Source organism: Salmo salar, chromosome ssa13 (genome assembly GCF_905237065.1).
Source record: "Salmo salar chromosome ssa13, Ssal_v3.1, whole genome shotgun sequence".
Lineage (NCBI taxonomy): Eukaryota > Metazoa > Chordata > Actinopteri > Salmoniformes > Salmonidae > Salmo > Salmo salar.
This window is the reverse complement of record NC_059454.1, coordinates 112,888,366-112,905,407: the sequence shown is the minus strand read 5'-3', so window position 1 is coordinate 112,905,407 and position 17,042 is coordinate 112,888,366. Positions and strand designations below refer to the sequence as shown.

The 17,042-nt window shown below is 45.4% G+C and overlaps 1 protein-coding gene across 1 annotated transcript in view; it reads left to right on the top strand.

Moving 5' to 3' along the window:
* Positions 1-17,042, top strand: part of cntfr (ciliary neurotrophic factor receptor) — a 457,893-nt gene that overhangs the window by 341,276 nt on the left and 99,575 nt on the right. Inside the window, exon 4 of the mRNA XM_045692705.1 lies at positions 11,241-11,358. Within this exon, the coding sequence (XP_045548661.1) occupies positions 11,241-11,358 (118 nt within the window). The remainder of the gene's footprint in view (positions 1-11,240; positions 11,359-17,042) is intronic.

Sequence of the window (17,042 nt, the reverse complement as noted above, 5' to 3'; positions counted from 1 at the left end):
GGTTGCAGGAGAGTGTTTTGAAGTTGAGTTTTTAGAAAAAAATATATAAAAAGATATGCAAAGAAAAGATGTAAATATATATATATACACGGGACACGACAAGAGGAGGACAAAGTCTGACTGCTATGCCATCTTGGAATGATATGTATATAGTGTGTATATATAGTCTAGTGAGTGTGTATATAGTGTGTATATAGTGTGTTTTTAGTGTGTATATATAGTTTAGTGAGTGTGTATATATGATCTAGTGTATGTGTATATATAGTCTAGTAAGTGTGTATATAGTGTGTATATAGTGCGTATATATAGTCTAGTGAGTGTGTATAGAGTGTGTATAGTGTGTATATAGTGTGTATATATAGTCTAGTGAGTGTGTATATAGTGTGTATATAGTGTGTATATAGTGTGTACATAGTGTGTATATAGTGTGTATATAGTGTGTATATATAGTCTAGTGAGTGCGTATATAGTGTGTATATAGTGTGTATATAGTGTGTATATATAGTCTAGTGAGTGTGTATATAGTGTGTATATAGTGTGTATATAGTGTGTATATATAGTCTATTGAGTGTGTATATAGTGTGTACATAGTGTGTATATAGTGTGTATATAGTGTGTATATAGTGTGTATATATAGTCTAGTGAGTGCGTATATAGTGTGTATATAGTGTGTATATAGTGTGTATATATAGTCTAGTGAGTGTGTATATAGTGTGTATATAGTGTGTATATAGTGTGTATATATAGTCTAGTGAGTGTGTATATAGTGTGTATATATAGTCTAGTGAGTTTGTGTTCATTGTGTGTCTATCTAGTCTAATGAGTGTGTTTAGGATCAGTACAAGATAGAGTCATTGCAGGTAGGTTCAGGTACTGTTCTTTGATTATTTAGCAGTGTTATGGCTCGGGTTAGAATCTCTCCGCACTTTCTCCTGCAGTCTACAATCAGTTCCTTGCTTTTACAGACGTTGAGGGAGATGTTGTTGTCCTGGTACCAAGCTGCTAAGTCTCTGACCTCCTCCCAGTAGGTTGACTCATCTCCGTCGGTGATCAGGCCTACTGACGTTGTGTCACCAGTAATCTTGATGACGGTGTTGGACTCATGCTTGGCCACGTAGTCGTGGGTGAACAGGGAGTACAGGAGGGGATTAAGCACGCACCCCTGAGGGACCCCCGTGTTGAGGATCAGCGTGGTGGAGGTGTCGTTGCCTACCCTCACCACCTGGGGTCGGACAGTCAGGAAGTCCAGGATCCAGTTGCAGAGGGAGGTGCTCATACCCAGAGTCCTATAGTCCTTTCTGGGATTGGGGTTGTTGATCTGTGCCAACCTTTCAAATCACTTCATAATTACAGATCTGAGGTAGTCATTTAGGCAGTTTAAGTTAGAGCTTTTTGGAACAGGGACAATGTTGGTTAGTTAGAAACATGTTGTGATTACAGGCTGGAACAAGGAGAGCTTGAAAATGCCTGCTGGTCTAGTGCTTTGAGAACGTGCCATTGTATTGCATATGGCCATGTGACTGGTAACCTGTTTAAATTGTAAGTCGCTCTGGATAAGAGCGTCTGCTAACTAAATGACTTAAATGTAATGTAAATGTAATGTAATGTAAATGTTTTCTCTCAGCCACAGAGATCGATATCACACAGTAATCTGGAAAAACAGTGGCTTTCACACAAGGCAATGTTACATTCCTCAAAGCGAGCATAAATTGCATTTAGCTTCCTGCTTCTCCTGTGTCCAGATCCATCTTCCTGCTCCTCTGTCCTCATACATCTATCTGCTCCTCTGTCTTCATCCAATTTCCTGTTCCTCTGTCCTCATCCATCTACCTGCTCCTCTGTCCTCATCCATCTTCCTGCTCCTCTGTATTCATCCAATTTCCTGTTCCTCTGTCCTCATCCATCTACCTGCTCCTCTGTCCCTTTCCAATACCCTGCTCCTCTGTCCTCATCCATCTACCTGATCCTCTGTCCTCATCCATCTTCCTGCTCCTCTGTCCTCATCCATCTTCCTGCTCCTCTGTCCTCATCCAATATCCTGCTCCTCTGTATTCATCCAATACCCTGCTCCTCTGTCCTCATCCATCTACCTGCTCCTCTGTCCTCATCCATCTTCCTGCTCCTCTGTCCTCATCCATCTTCCTGCTCCTCTGTATTCATCCAATATCCTGCTCCTCTGTTCTCATCCATCTTCCTGCTCCTCTGTCCTCATCCAATACCCTGCTCCTCTGTCCTCATACATCTACCTGCTCCTCTGTATTCATCAACCACCCTGCTCCTCCTATGTCCTCACATGGGACACAGGATACTGTACCCCCTAGAACCCTACTGTACCCCCTGCAACACTACTGTATGCTAATGTACCCCCTAGAACCCTACTGTACCCCCTGCAACACTACTGTACACTAATGTACCCCCTAGAACCCTACTGTACCCCCTGCAACACTACTGTACACTAATGTACCCTCTAGAACCCTACTGTACCCCCTACAACACTACTGTACCCCCTATAACACTACTGTACCTCCTATAACACAACTGTACTCCCTAGAACATGACTGTACCCCCTAGAACACGACTGTACCCCCTAGAACACTGCTGTAACTCCTAGAACACGACTGTACCCCCTAGAACACCACTGTACCCCCTAGAACATGAGTGTACCCCCTTAGAACACAACTGTACCCCCTAGAACACTGCTGTACCCCCTAGAAGATGAATGTACCCCCTTAGAACACAACTGTACCCCTAGAACACAACTGTACCCTCTAGAACACAACTGTACCCCCTAGAACACTGCTGTACCCCCTAGAACACTGCTGTACCCCTAGAACACAATTGTACCCTCTAGAACACTGCTGTACCCCCTAGAACACTGCTGTACCCTCTAGAACACCGCTGTACCCCCTAGAACACCGCTGTACCCCCTAGAACACTGCTGTACCCCCTAGAACACCGCTGTACCCCCAGAACACCGCTGTACCCCTAGAACAGTGTTGTACCCCCTAGAACACTACTGTACCCCCTAGAACACTACTGATACAGGAAGCTTTGCCCCCTGTAATCCTACTCTCTGAATGTCACATATTTACAGAACTATTCAGCGTTTTGGTGAGTTCAGCCCTTTATCAGACGGAGGAGGATTGGATTGATCTTTGTTATGTTAAGCTGACACACACCACACACAGTGATTCCCACAGTCAGCACCTAGAGAGGCCACTCTGCTGCAGGCCATCAGGTTATTGCTATTGTGATGTCTCATTGTGATCATGTAATTTGCCGTAGGGCCATTCTGACCTGCTGTATCTAGCATTTATTGTATGTTCTTGTGTGGAGAATGACTTGCAACATCCACATGTTGTAATCACATTTAATAATGTTCTGAACATGGTCAGAAGTGACCAAAGGTCCACATTTAGCTGAAGCCTTAAGGCCTACTCTTCAATCCACGTTTAGCTGAAGCCTTAAGGCCTACTCTTCAACCCACGTTTAGCTGAAGCCTTAAGGTCTACTCTTCAATCCACGTTTAGCTGAAGCCTTAAGGGCTACTGTTCAATCCACATTTAGCTGAAGCCTTAAGGCCTACTCTTCAATCCACGTTTAGCTGAAGCCTTAAGGCCTACTCTTCAATCCACGTTTAGCTGAAGCCTTAAGGCCTACTGTTCAATCCACGTTTAGCTGAAGCCTTAAGGCCTACTCTTCAATCCACGTTTAGCTGAAGCCTTAAGGCCTACTCTTCAATCCACGTTTAGCTGAAGCCTTAAGGCCTACTCTTCAATCCACGTTTAGCTGAAGCCTTAAGGCCTACTCTTCAATCCACGTTTAGCTGAAGCCTTAAGGCCTACTCTTCAATCCACGTTTAGCTGAAGCCTTAAGGCCTACTCTTCCATCCACGTTTAGCTGAAGCCTTAAGGCCTACTGTTCAATCCACGTTTAGCTGAAGCCTTAAGGCCTACTCTTCAATCCACGTTTAGCTGAAGCCTTAAGGCCTACTCTTCAATCCACGTTTAGCTGATGCCTTAAGGCCTACTGTTAAATCCACGTTTAGCTGAAGCCTTAAGGCCTACTGTTCAATCCACGTTTAGCTGAAGCCTTAAGGCCTACTCTTCAATCCACGTTTAGCTGAAGCCTTAAGGCCTACTGTTCAATCCACGTTTAGCTGAAGCCTTAAGGCCTACTCTTCAATCCACGTTTAGCTGAAGCCTTAAGGCCTACTCTTCAATCCACGTTTAGCTGAAGCCTTAAGGCCTACTCTTCAATCCACGTTTAGCTGAAGCCTTAAGGCCTACTCTTCAATCCACGTTTAGCTGAAGCCTTAAGGCCTACTGTTCAATCCACGTTTAGCTGAAGCCTTAAGGCCTACTCTTCAATCCACGTTTAGCTGAAGCCTTAAGGCCTACTCTTCAATCCACGTTTAGCTGAAGCCTTAAGGCCTACTCTTCCATCCACGTTTAGCTGAAGCCTTAAGGCCTACTGTTCAATCCACGTTTAGCTGAAGCCTTAAGGCCTACTCTTCAATCCACGTTTAGCTGAAGCCTTAAGGCCTACTCTTCAATCCACGTTTAGCTGATGCCTTAAGGCCTACTGTTCAATCCACGTTTAGCTGAAGCCTTAAGGCCTACTCTTCAATCCACGTTTAGCTGAAGCCTTAAGGCCTACTCTTCAATCCACGTTTAGCTGAAGCCTTAAGGCCTACTGTTCAATCCACGTTTAGCTGAAGCCTTAAGGCCTACTCTTCAATCCACGTTTAGCTGAAGCCTTAAGGCCTACTCTTCAATCCACGTTTAGCTGAAGCCTTAAGGCCTACTCTTCAATCCACGTTTAGCTGAAGCCTTAAGGCCTACTCTTCCATCCACGTTTAGCTGAAGCCTTAAGGCCTACTGTTCAATCCACGTTTAGCTGAAGCCTTAAGGCCTACTCTTCAATCCACGTTTAGCTGAAGCCTTAAGGCCTACTCTTCAATCCACGTTTAGCTGAAGCCTTAAGGCCTACTGTTAAATCCACATTTAGCTGAAGCCTTAAGGCCTACTGTTCAATCCACGTTTAGCTGAAGCCTTAAGGCCTACTCTTCAATCCACATTTAGCTGAAGCCTTAAGGTCTACTCTTCAATCCACGTTTAGCTGAAGCCTTAATGGCTACTCTTCAATCCACGTTTAGCTGAAACCTTAAGGCCTACTCTTCAATCCACGTTTAGCTGAAGCCTTAAGGCCTACTCTTCAATCCACGTTTAGCTGAAGCCTTAAGGGCTACTCTTCAATCCACGTTTAGCTGAAGCCTTAAGGCCTACTCTTCAATCCACGTTTAGCTGAAGCCTTAAGGGCTACTGTTCAATGCCCTAAAAAACAGTCATAGCCTCTGCAGCACATTGCGTTGATATTGCCTGCTGTTAAACAGATGAAACCAGTGAATTGAAAAAAGCGAAGTAGTGATATCAGTCTGTTGTCATCTCAGGATCATTCTGCTAACTACCAAACGTAAAGGAACAATGACGTCGTTGCTAGGTTGCGAAAGAGAAGCAGAAGCAATTTGGTTGTGTTTGAGCCTTTTCATTAGTGTCAGTTTGGTGTTGAGAGTGAGAAAGAGAGCAGAAAGAGAGAGAGAGGGTGGTTAGAATGTGTCTTTGGGGGGTTAGAATGTGTCTTTGGGGGGGTTAGAATGTGTCTTTGGGGGGGTCAGAATGTGTCTTTGGGGGGGTTAGAATGTGTCTTTTGGGGGTTAGAATGTGTCTTTGGGGGGGTTAGAATGTGTCTTTGGGGGGTTAGAATGTGTCTTTGGGGGGTTAGAATGTGTCTTTGGGGGGGTTAGAATGTGTCTTTGGGGGGGTTAGAATGTGTCTTTGGGGGGGTTAGAATGTGTCTTTGGGGGGTTAGAATGTGTCTTTGGGGGGTTAGAATGTGTCTTTGGGGGTTAGAATGTGTCTTTGGGGGGTTAGAATGTGTCTTTGGGGGGGTTAGAATGTGTCTTTGGGGGGTTAGAATGTGTCTTTGGGGGGGTTAGAATGTGTCTTTGGGGGGGTTAGAATGTGTCTTTGGGGGGGTTAGAATGTGTCTTTGGGGGGGTTTGAATGTGTCTTGGGGGGTTAGAATGTGTCTTTGGGGTGTGGCTAATATCCGTGGTTCCCTGGGCCGTGGGCTGTGCTGGTCTTGAGGTACTGGTGATGGAATTGATGGTATATATATACTTGTGTCCTGTCCAGGGGGTGTACTGGTACATCAAGCTGTCTCACACTGCAGAAACAGGAGATAGACTAGTGTCCTGTCCAGGGGGTGTACTGGTACATCAAGCTGTCTCACTACAGAAACAGGAGATAGACTAGTGTCCTGTCCAGGGGGTGTACTGGTACATCAAGCTGTCTCACACTGCAGAAACAGGAGATAGACTAGTGTCCTGTCCAGGGGGTGTACTGGTACATCAAGCTGTCTCACTACAGAAACAGGAGATAGACTAGTGTCCTGTCCAGGGGGTGTACTGGTACATCAAGCTGTCTCACTACAGAAACAGGAGATAGACTAGTGTCCTGTCCAGGGGGTGTCCTGTACATCAAGCTGTCTCACTGCAGAAACAGGAGATAGACTAGTGTCCTGTCCAGGGGGTGTCCTGGTACATCAAGCTGTCTCACTGCAGAAACAGGAGATAGGCCAGTGCCCTACGGGCCGTTCTGGTTCAGACACGGCTTACTTACTATGGAGAGTATACAGTGGAGTTCATGGCTGAAAGTATGCTCTGTCATGCTGCCTGATTGGCAGAGTGAGGCCTCTCTTGCCCTCGTTCAGAGCTATAGGAAGCCCCCCTGTGGTGGAGCTTAGAGGAGGAATGCTTCCCAGAGGACAGAAAGCGTGATAGGAATGTTAGAGTGGTAGGAATGTTACACAGAGTGGTTTGAATGTTACACAGAGTGGTTTGAATGTTACACAGAGTGGTAGGAATGTTACACAGAGTGGTGGGAATGTTACACAGAGTGGTGGGAAGGTTACACAGAGTGGTGGGAATGTTACACAGAGTGGTGGGAATGTTACACAGAATGGTAGGAATGTTACACAGAATGGTAGGAATGTTACACAGAATGGTAGGAATGTTACACAGAATGGTATGAATGTTACACAGAATGGTAGGAATGTTACACAGAATGATCGGAATGTTTCACAGAATGGTAGGAATGATATACAGAATGGTAGGAATGTTACACAGAATGGTAGGAATGTTTCACAGAATGGTAGGAATGATATACAGAATGATCGGAATGTTACACAGAATGATTGGAATGTTTCACGGAATGATCGGAATGTTACACGGAATGGTAGGAATGATATACAGAATGATCGGAATGTTACACAGAATGGTAGGAATGTTACACAGAATGATCGGAATGTTACACAGAATGATCGGAATGTTACACGGAATGGTAGGAATTTAGAATCATGCTCCATGCCCCCCCCCCATGCATCCTACTACCCTATTCCCTTGAATACATTACATTAACAAGTACACAGCCTCTGTGGAGTGAGTAGTGATGTCATCCCATTTCTCCTTCTCTGTTCAAAGAACACAGCTTAATAGACCTATTGATCCACCTCTATATGACTGATGAATGGAACCTGCTGCTCAGAATAAATCACTACAAAGGAACAACACAATTCCCATTCATTCACAACAATGTTTTCCACTTCCCCTTTTCCCTCTGATGTGGTCAGTCTGTAGCGTAACGTTTCCAGTAATCAATAAAGTTATTCAATGTTCTTCAACTTTTAAGTGTTGTGGAATTTGTGAAGTTAGATTGATTGATGCCAATAAATCCTGACTTATCTGAGTACTTAGACATTAGCGAAGCAGCCAATTGAGTTTATAGAAGCTGATTAGATTGATGCCCTCAATTGGAGAGTTGGTTCAATGAGTGAGATTGAGATGGGGGGAACTTCAGGATGGTATGACCTGATGGGGGGAACTTCAGGATGGTATGACCTGATGGGGGGAACTTCAGGATGGTATGACCTGATGGGGGGAACTTCAGGATGGTATGACCTGATGGGGGAACTTCAGGATGGTATGACCTGATGGGGGAACTTCAGGATGGTATGATCTGATGGGGGGAACTTCAGGATGGTATGACCTGATGGGGGGAACTTCAGGATGGTATGACCTGATGGGGGAACTTCAGGATGGTATGACCTGATGGGGGGAACTTCAGGATGGTATGACCTGATGGGGGGAACTTCAGGATGGTATGACCTGATGGGGGGAACTTCAGGATGGTATGACCTGATGGGGGGAACTTCAGGATGGTATGACCTGATGGGGGGAACTTCAGGATGGTATGACCTGATGGGGGAACTTCAGGATGGTATGACCTGATGGGGGGAACTTCAGGATGGTATGACCTGATGGGGGGAACTTCAGGATGGTATGACCTGATGGGGGGAACTTCAGGATGGTATGACCTGATGGGGGGAACTTCAGGATGGTATGACCTGATGGGGGGAACTTCAGGATGGTATGACCTGATGGGGGAACTTCAGGATGGTATGACCTGATGGGGGAACTTCAGGATGGTATGACCTGATGGGGGGAACTTCAGGATGGTATGACCTGATGGGGGGAACTTCAGGATGGTATGACCTGATGGGGGGAACTTCAGGATGGTATGACCTGATGGGGGGAACTTCAGGATGGTATGACCTGATGGGGGGAACTTCAGGATGGTATGACCTGATGGGGGGAACTTCAGGATGGTATGACCTGATGGGGGGAACTTCAGGATGGTATGACCTGATGGGGGGAACTTCAGGATGGTATGATCTGATGGGGGGAACTTCAGGATGGTATGACCTGATGGGGGGAACTTCAGGATGGTATGACCTGATGGGGGGAACTTCAGGATGGTATGACCTGATGGGGGGAACTTCAGGATGGTATGATCTGATGGGGGGAACTTCAGGATGGTATGACCTGATGGGGGGGAACTTCAGGATGGTATGACCTGATGGGGGGAACTTCAGGATGGTATGACCTGATGGGGGAACTTCAGGATGGTATGACCTGATGGGGGGAACTTCAGGATGGTATGACCTGATGGGGGAACTTCAGGATGGTATGACCTGATGGGGGGAACTTCAGGATGGTATGAGAAGGAGTGGAGGGGGAGTGGAGGGGGAGTGGAGGAGAGTGGAGAGGGAGTATAGTGGAGGAGAGTGGAGAGGGAGTGGAGGAGAGTGGAGAGAGAGTATAGTGGAGGCGAGTGGAGGGGGAGTGGAGGAGAGTGGCCCTCTCTTGGCAGGTTTGTTGTGGTGCCATATTCTTTCCATTTTTTAATAACAGATTTAATGGTGCTCCGTGGGATGTTCAAAGTTTCTGATATATTTTATAATCCAACCCTGATCTGTACTTCTCCACAACTTTGTCCCTGACCTGTTTGGAGAGCTCCTTGGTCTTCATAGTGCTGCTTGCTTGGTGGTGCCCCTTGCTTAGTGGCGTTGCAGACTCTGGGGCCTTTCAGAACAGGTGTATATATGCTGAGATCATGTGACAGATCATGTGACACTTAGATTGCACACAGTTGGACTTTATTTAACTAATTATGTGACTTCTGATGGTAATTGGTGGCACCAGATCTTATTTAGGAGCTTCATAGCGAAGGGGGTGAATACATATGAACACACCACTTTTGTTTTTTATTTATGAGAACTTTTTGAAAGAAGTAATTTTTTTCATTTCACTTCACCAATTTGGACTATTTTGTGTATGTCCATTACATGAAATCCAAATAAAAATCAATTTAAATTACAGGTTGTAACGCAACAAAATATGAAAAACGCCAAGGGGGATGAATACTTTTGCAAGGCACTGTACTTATGTGTGCTGTGAGGATGTGGTACTGTGCTGCTGGGGTGATGTGGTGATGTTTAGCTGTGGGGTGATGTGGTGATGTTTAGTTGTGGTGATGTGGTGATGTTTAGTTGTGGTGATGTTTAGTTGTGGTGATGTTTAGTTGTGGTGTGGTGGTGTGGTGTGGTGGTGTTTAGTTGGGGTGGTGTGGTGATGTTTAGTTGTGGTGATGTTTAGTTGTGGTGTGGTGGTGTGGTGTTGTTGTGTTGTGGTGGTGTGGTGGTGTTTAGTTGTGGTGATGTTGTGGTGATGTTGTGGTGGTGTGGTGGTGGTGTGGTGTGGTGGTGTGGTGTTGTGATGTTTAGTTGTTGTGGTGGTGTGGTGTGGTGGTGTGGTGTTGTTGTGGTGTGGTGGTGTTTAGTTGTGGTGGTGATGTGATGTGGTGTGGTGATGTGGTGGTGTGATGTGGTGGTGTGATGTTGTGGTGATGTGGTGGTGTGGTGGTGTGATGGTGTGGTGTGGTGGTGTGATGTGGTGGTGTGGTGTGGTGATGGTGTGGTGGTGTGGTGATGTGGTGTGGGGGTGTGGTGTGGTGATGTGGTGGTGTGGTGTGGTGTGGTGGTGGTGTGGTGGTGTGGTGTGGTGATGGTGTGGTGGTGTGGTGATGTGGTGTGGTGATGTGGTGGTGTGATGTTGTGGTGTGGTGTGGTGATGTGGTGGTGTGATGGTGTGATGTGGTGTGGTGGTGGTGGTGGTGTGGTGATGTGGTGGTGTGGTGGTGTGGTGTGGTGGTCTGATGGTGTGGTGTGGTGGTGTGGTGGTGGTGTGATGTTGTGGTGGTGTGGTGGTGGTGTGATGTTGTGGTGGTGTGGTGTGGTGGTGGTGATGTGGTGGTGGTGGTGGTGTGGTGGTGGTGTGGTGGTGTGGTGGTGTGATGTGGTGGTGGTGTGGTGGTGTGGTGGTGTGGTGTTGTGGTGTGGTGGTGTGGTGATGGTGGTGGTGGTGATGTGGTGGTGTGATGTTGTGGTGGTGTGGTGGTGTGGTGGTGGTGTTGTGATGTGGTGTGGTGATGTTGGGCCCATCATCAACCCATCTTTTCTTTCTCATCTGCTGCTGCTCTCTTCTTTCCTCTCCAGCCTTCCTATCTTTCCTCTCCAGCCTTCCTATCTTTCCTCTCCTCTTTCTCTGTCTCTATTCTCACCTGATTAAGAGTTCCACTGTTCTTTTCCCTTCCATCCTCATACCTCCCTCCCTACCTAGCTATCTTATCTTCCATCCCGTTTCTCTCTCTCTCTTTTCCCTATCTCTCTCCTGCTCTTTTTCTCTCTCCCTATGTCTCCATTCTCGCTCTGTATTTTCTCACCTGACAAAGAATGAAATAAACTCACCATCCCGTGTTCTCTTGTGCCTGTCTCTCCAGCGTCCCCTCGGGAACCCACGGTGATGTGTCGATCCAACACCTACCCTAAAGGTTTCTACTGTAGCTGGCACCTGCAGCACCCCACCTCCATACCCACAGACTTCGATGTCAACGTCCAGTAAGAAGCAAAACCTTTTATTTATTTAATTTTCTCTCTGTCTCGCTGTGTCTCTCTGTCTCTGTCTCTGTGTTTCTCTGTGTCTCTCTGTCTCTGTGTGTCTCTGTCTCTGTGTTTCTCTGTGTCTCTCTGTCTCTGTGTCTCTCTGGCTCTGTGTGTCTCTGGCTCTGTGTGTCTCTGGCTCTGTGTGTCTCTGGCTCACTGTGTCTCCGTGTCGCTCTGTGTTCTATGTCAGGTGGGTCATCTCTAAGGGAAGGAGTCCTTAGGGAGAAAGAGAAGGGAAAGAGAGATAGAGAAAGAGATATGGGGATCTGTAAACCTGAACCTTTTATTCTGTCTCTGTGTCAGGTGATAAATAGATAAGAAAGAGAGGTCTTAGAATCAACTATTAAAACCTGTTAGGGCTAGGGGGCAGTATTTGCACGGCCGGATAAAAAAACATACCCGATTTAATCTGGTTACTATTCATGCCCAGTAACTAGAATATGCATATAATTGTTTGATTTGGATAGAAAACACCCTAAAGTTTCTAAAACTGTTTGAATGGTGTCTGTGAGTATAACAGAACTCATATGGCAGGCAAAACCCTGAGACAAATCCTGACAGGAAACTGAAATCTGATGTGTGGATGTCACTTCAAACATTTGCCATTGAAACACACAGGGGCTTGTGATTTATTTATTCATTTTGCAATATTCTAAGTACATAGCCCAGCCATCACGGGCTAGCTATTTAGACACCCGGCAAGTTTAGCCTTCACCAAAATCAGATTTACTATTACAAAAGTTTGATTACCTTTATTGTCTTCGTCAGAATGCACTCCCAGGACTGCTACTTCAATAACAAATGTTGGTTTGGTCCAAAATAATCCATCGTTATATCCAAATAGCAGCGTTTTGTTCGTGCGTTCCAGACACTATCCGAAATGGTAAATCAGGGTCGCGAGCATGGCGCAATTCGTGACCAAAAAAATCTAAATATTCCATTACCGTACTTCGAAGCATGTCAACCGCTGTTTAAAATCCATGATAATATTCCGACCGGGAATCTCCTTTTAGGTAAACAGAGGAAAGAAAACAAAGCATTCGGTCGACGCGGGCACGAGCCTGAGTCTCACAGTACTGTAACCAGCCACTACCCAAACACGCTACTTTGTTTCAGCCAGAGCCTGCAAAGCCACGATTCAGCTTTTTGCCGCCTTCTGAGAGCCCATGTGAGCTGTAGGAAGTGTCACGTAACAGCAGAGATCCTTTGTAATGGATAGAGATAATCAAGAAGGGGAAGAAATGGTCAGACAGGGTACTTCCTGTACAGAATCTTCTCAGGTTTTGACCTGCCATTTGAGTTCTGTTATACTCACAGACACCATTCAAACAGTTTTAGAAACTTTGGAGTGTTTTCTATCCAAAGCCAATAATTATATGCATATTCTAGTTACTGGGCAGGAGTAGTAACCAGATTAAATCGGGTACGTTTTTTTATCCAGCCGTGTCAATACTGCCCCCTAGCCCTAACAGGCTAAATACAACCCAAATTGAGAGAGAGAGAGTCTGCTTCACACTGATTAGGAGAGTCTAGAGAGAGGTCTGTCTGTCTCTGTCTGTCTTTCACAGAGAGAGGAGAGTCTAGAGAGATCTGTCTCTGTCTGTTTTACAGAGAGAGGAGAGTCTAGAGAGAGGTCTGTCTGTCTGTCTCTGTCTGTCTTTCACAGAGAGAGGAGAGTCTAGAGAGAGGTCTGCCTGTATGTCTGTCTGTCTGAGTGCTGGGGCTAAGAGGACACTTCACCATGCCTCAGAGGACTCACTGAGGACACACTGGGTATCTCTGTCACATCCTCTCTGTTGCTTTCTCTCTCTCTGTATCTTTCCCTCGCTCTATCTCTCGATCTCTCCTTCTCTCTCTCTCTTTCTCAGTTTCTCTCTTGCTCAGTCTCCTTCCCTCTCTCTCTCAGAGGACTCTAAGGGCACAGGGTAGCTCTGTCAATCAAGCTCTCTCATTCTCTCTTCTTCTTTCTCTCTCAGCTCTCTCTCTACTCTCACTCTACCCTCTTGCCTTCAATGCAGGCTCTGGTGTGTGGGGGATCAGGGAACCGTATTTCCTCTCTGTCCCCAGCAGGTGGTCTCCTAGCAACCTCATTAATGTTGTACAGCCAATATATCACATTAAAATAATAATAATTTACAGAACCACTGAAATGGTAACTCTCCATGGACCATCATTCAAACCCTGATCTTTATTAAAACTTTGTCGGGAATTAACAAATTAGGCACATTTGGGCAGTATTGATACAACATTTTGAAAATAAATAAATTGGTTCATTGGATCAGTCTAAAACTTTGCACATACACTGCTGCCATCTAGTGGCCAAAATCTAAATTGCACCTGGGCTTTAATAATACATTATGGCTTTTCACTTGCATTTCAAAGATGACGGTACGCATTTTTTTTCATTGTATTATCCTTTACCAGATCAAATGTGTTAAATTCTCCTACATTCCTTTCACATTTTTACAAACTTCAAAGTGTTTCCTTTCAAATGGTACCAAGAATATGCATATCCTTAGGGTGGCAATGTAGCCTAGTGGTTAGAGCGTTGGACTAGTAACCGAAATGGTTGCATGATCAAATCCCCGAGCTGACAAGGTACAAATCTGTTGTTCTGCCCCTGAACAAGGCATTTAACCCACTGTTCCTAGGCTGTCATTGAAATTAAGAATTTGTTCCTAACTGATTTAACTAGTTAAATAAAGGTCAAATACAAAAATCCTTGCTTCAGGCAGTCAGATCTGGGTATGTCATTTTAGAAGACGAAATAAAAAAAAGGGGCGGATCCCTTAAGAAGTTTAAACCCCCAGGTACCACTTATAGAGGACACCCTGATCCGTATTAACCCCCAGTATAGAGAACAGACTGATCCGTATTAACCCCCAGTATAGAGAACACCCTGATCCGTATTAACCCCCAGTATAGAGAACACCCTGATCCGTATTAACCTCCAGTATAGAGAAAACCCTGATCCGTATTAATCCCCCAGTATAGAGGACACCCTGATCCGTATTAACCCCCAGTATAGAGAACAGACTGATCCGTATTAACCCCCAGTATAGAGAACACCCTGATCCGTATTAACCCCCAGTATAGAGAACACCCTGATCCGTATTAACCCCCAGTATAGAGAACACCCTGATCCGTATTAACCCCCAGTATAGAGAACACCCTGATCCGTATTAACCCCCAGTATAGAGAACACCCTGATCCGTATTAACCCCCAGTATAGAGAACACCCTGATCCGTATTAACCCCCAGTATAGAGAACACCCTGATCCGTATTACCCCCAGTATAGAGAACACCCTGATCCTTATTAACCCCCAGTATAGAGAACACCCTGATCCGTATTAACCCCCAGTATAGAGAACACCCTGATCCGTATTAACCCCCAGCATAGAGAACACCCTGATCCGTATTAACCCCCAGTATAGAGAACACCCTGATCCGTATTAACCCCCAGTATAGAGAACACCCTGATCCTTATTAACCCCCCCAGTATAGAGAACACCCTGATCCGTATTAACCCTTAGTATGGAGAACACCCTGATTCTTAAAAACCCTCAGTATAGAGAACACCCTGATCCGTATTACCCCCAGTATTGAGAACACCCTGATCCGTATTAACCCCCAGTATAGAGAACACCCTGATCCGTATTACCCCCAGTATTGAGAACACCCTGATCCTTATTAACCCCCAGTATAGAGAACACCCTGATCCATATTAACCCCCAGTATAGAGAACACCCTGATCCGTATTAACCCCAGTATAGAGAACACCCTGATCCGTATTAACCCCCAGTATAGAGAACACCCTGATCCGTATTAACCCCCAGTATAGAGAACACCCTGATCCTTATTAAACCCCAGTATAGAGATCACTCTGATCCGTATTAACCCCCAGTTTTAGAGAACACCCTGATCTGTATTAACCCCCAGTATAGAGAACACCCTGATCCGTATTAACCCCCAGTATAGAGAACACCCTGATCCGTATTAACCCCCAGTATAGAGAACACCCTGATCCGTATTAACCCCCAGTATAGAGAACACCCTGATCCTTATTAACCCCCAGTATAGAGATCACTCTGATCCGTATTAACCCCCAGTTTTAGAGAACACCCTGATCCGTATTAACCCCCAGTATAGAGAACACCCTGATCCGTATTAACCCCCAGTATAGAGAACACCCTGATCCTTATTAACCCCCAGTATAGAGATCACTCTGATCCGTATTAACCCCCAGTTTTAGAGAACACCCTGATCCGTATTAACCTCCAGTATAGAGAACACCCTGATCCGTATTAACCCCCAGTATAGAGAACACCCTGATCCTTATTAACCCCCAGTATAGAGAACACCCTGATCCGTATTAACCCCCAGTTTAGAGAACACCCTGATCCATATTAACCCCCAGTATAGAGAAAACCCTGATCCATATTAACCCCCAGTATAGAGAACACACTGATCCTTATTAACCCCCAGTATAGAGAACACCCTGATCCGTATTAACCCCCAGTATAGAGAACACCCTGATCCGTATTAACCCCCAGTATAGAGAACACCCTGATCCGTATTAACCCCCAGTATAGAGAACACCCTGATCCATATTAACCCCCAGTATAGAGAACACCCTGATCCGTATTAACCCCCAGTATAGAGAACACCCTGATCCATATTAACCCCCAGTATAGAGAACACCCTGATCCATATTAACCCCCAGTATAGAGAACACCCTGATCCATATTAACCCACAGTATAGAGAACACCCTGATCCGTATTAACCCCCAGTATAGAGAACACCCTAATCCGTATTAACCCCCAGTATAGAGAACACCTAACCCCCAGTATAGAGAACACACTGATCCGTATTAACCCCCAGTATAGAGAACACCCTGATCCTTATTAACCCCCAGTATAGAGAACACCCTGATCCTTATTAACCCCCAGTATAGAGAACACCCTGATCCTTATTAACCCCCCCAGTATAGAGAACACCCTGATCCGTATTAACCCCCAGTATAGAGAACACCCTGATCCGTATTAACCTCCAGTACCATCCACACTACAACGACCTCCAATAGTCCTGCTTTTCTCGTTGGCTTCCTGGACTCTGGTCAGAGACATTGTGCTATATAGGAAATAGGGTGCCATGTAGGACAAACTATGTTCCTGATAACATCCTGGTCCACTGGCCCTTAGATAATTACACCAACATGATCAGTGCTGGATTTTAATTCATAAAATGTCAGATCAATTAATTATAGAATCACAACATCAGCCTTAGTTCCTATTGGCCCAGTGTCAGTGGGGAGGAGCCATTGAAGTTCTGTTCTAAATGCTCACACATAGAGATAAACGTCATCTCGTTGATAAGAGGGAAGCTAGTATCTGAGGTAGACTTTAGCTCGTTGATAAGAGGGAAGCTAGAATCTGAGGTAGACTTTAGCTCGTTGATAAGAGGGAAGCTAGAATCTGAGGTAGACTTTAGCTCATTGATAAGAGGGAAGCTAAAATCTGAGGTAGACTTTAGCTCGTTGATAAGAGGGAAGCTAGAATCTGAGGTAGACTTTAGCTCGTTGATAAGAGGGAAGCTAGAATCTGAGGTAGACTTTAGCTCGTTGATAAGAGGGAAGCT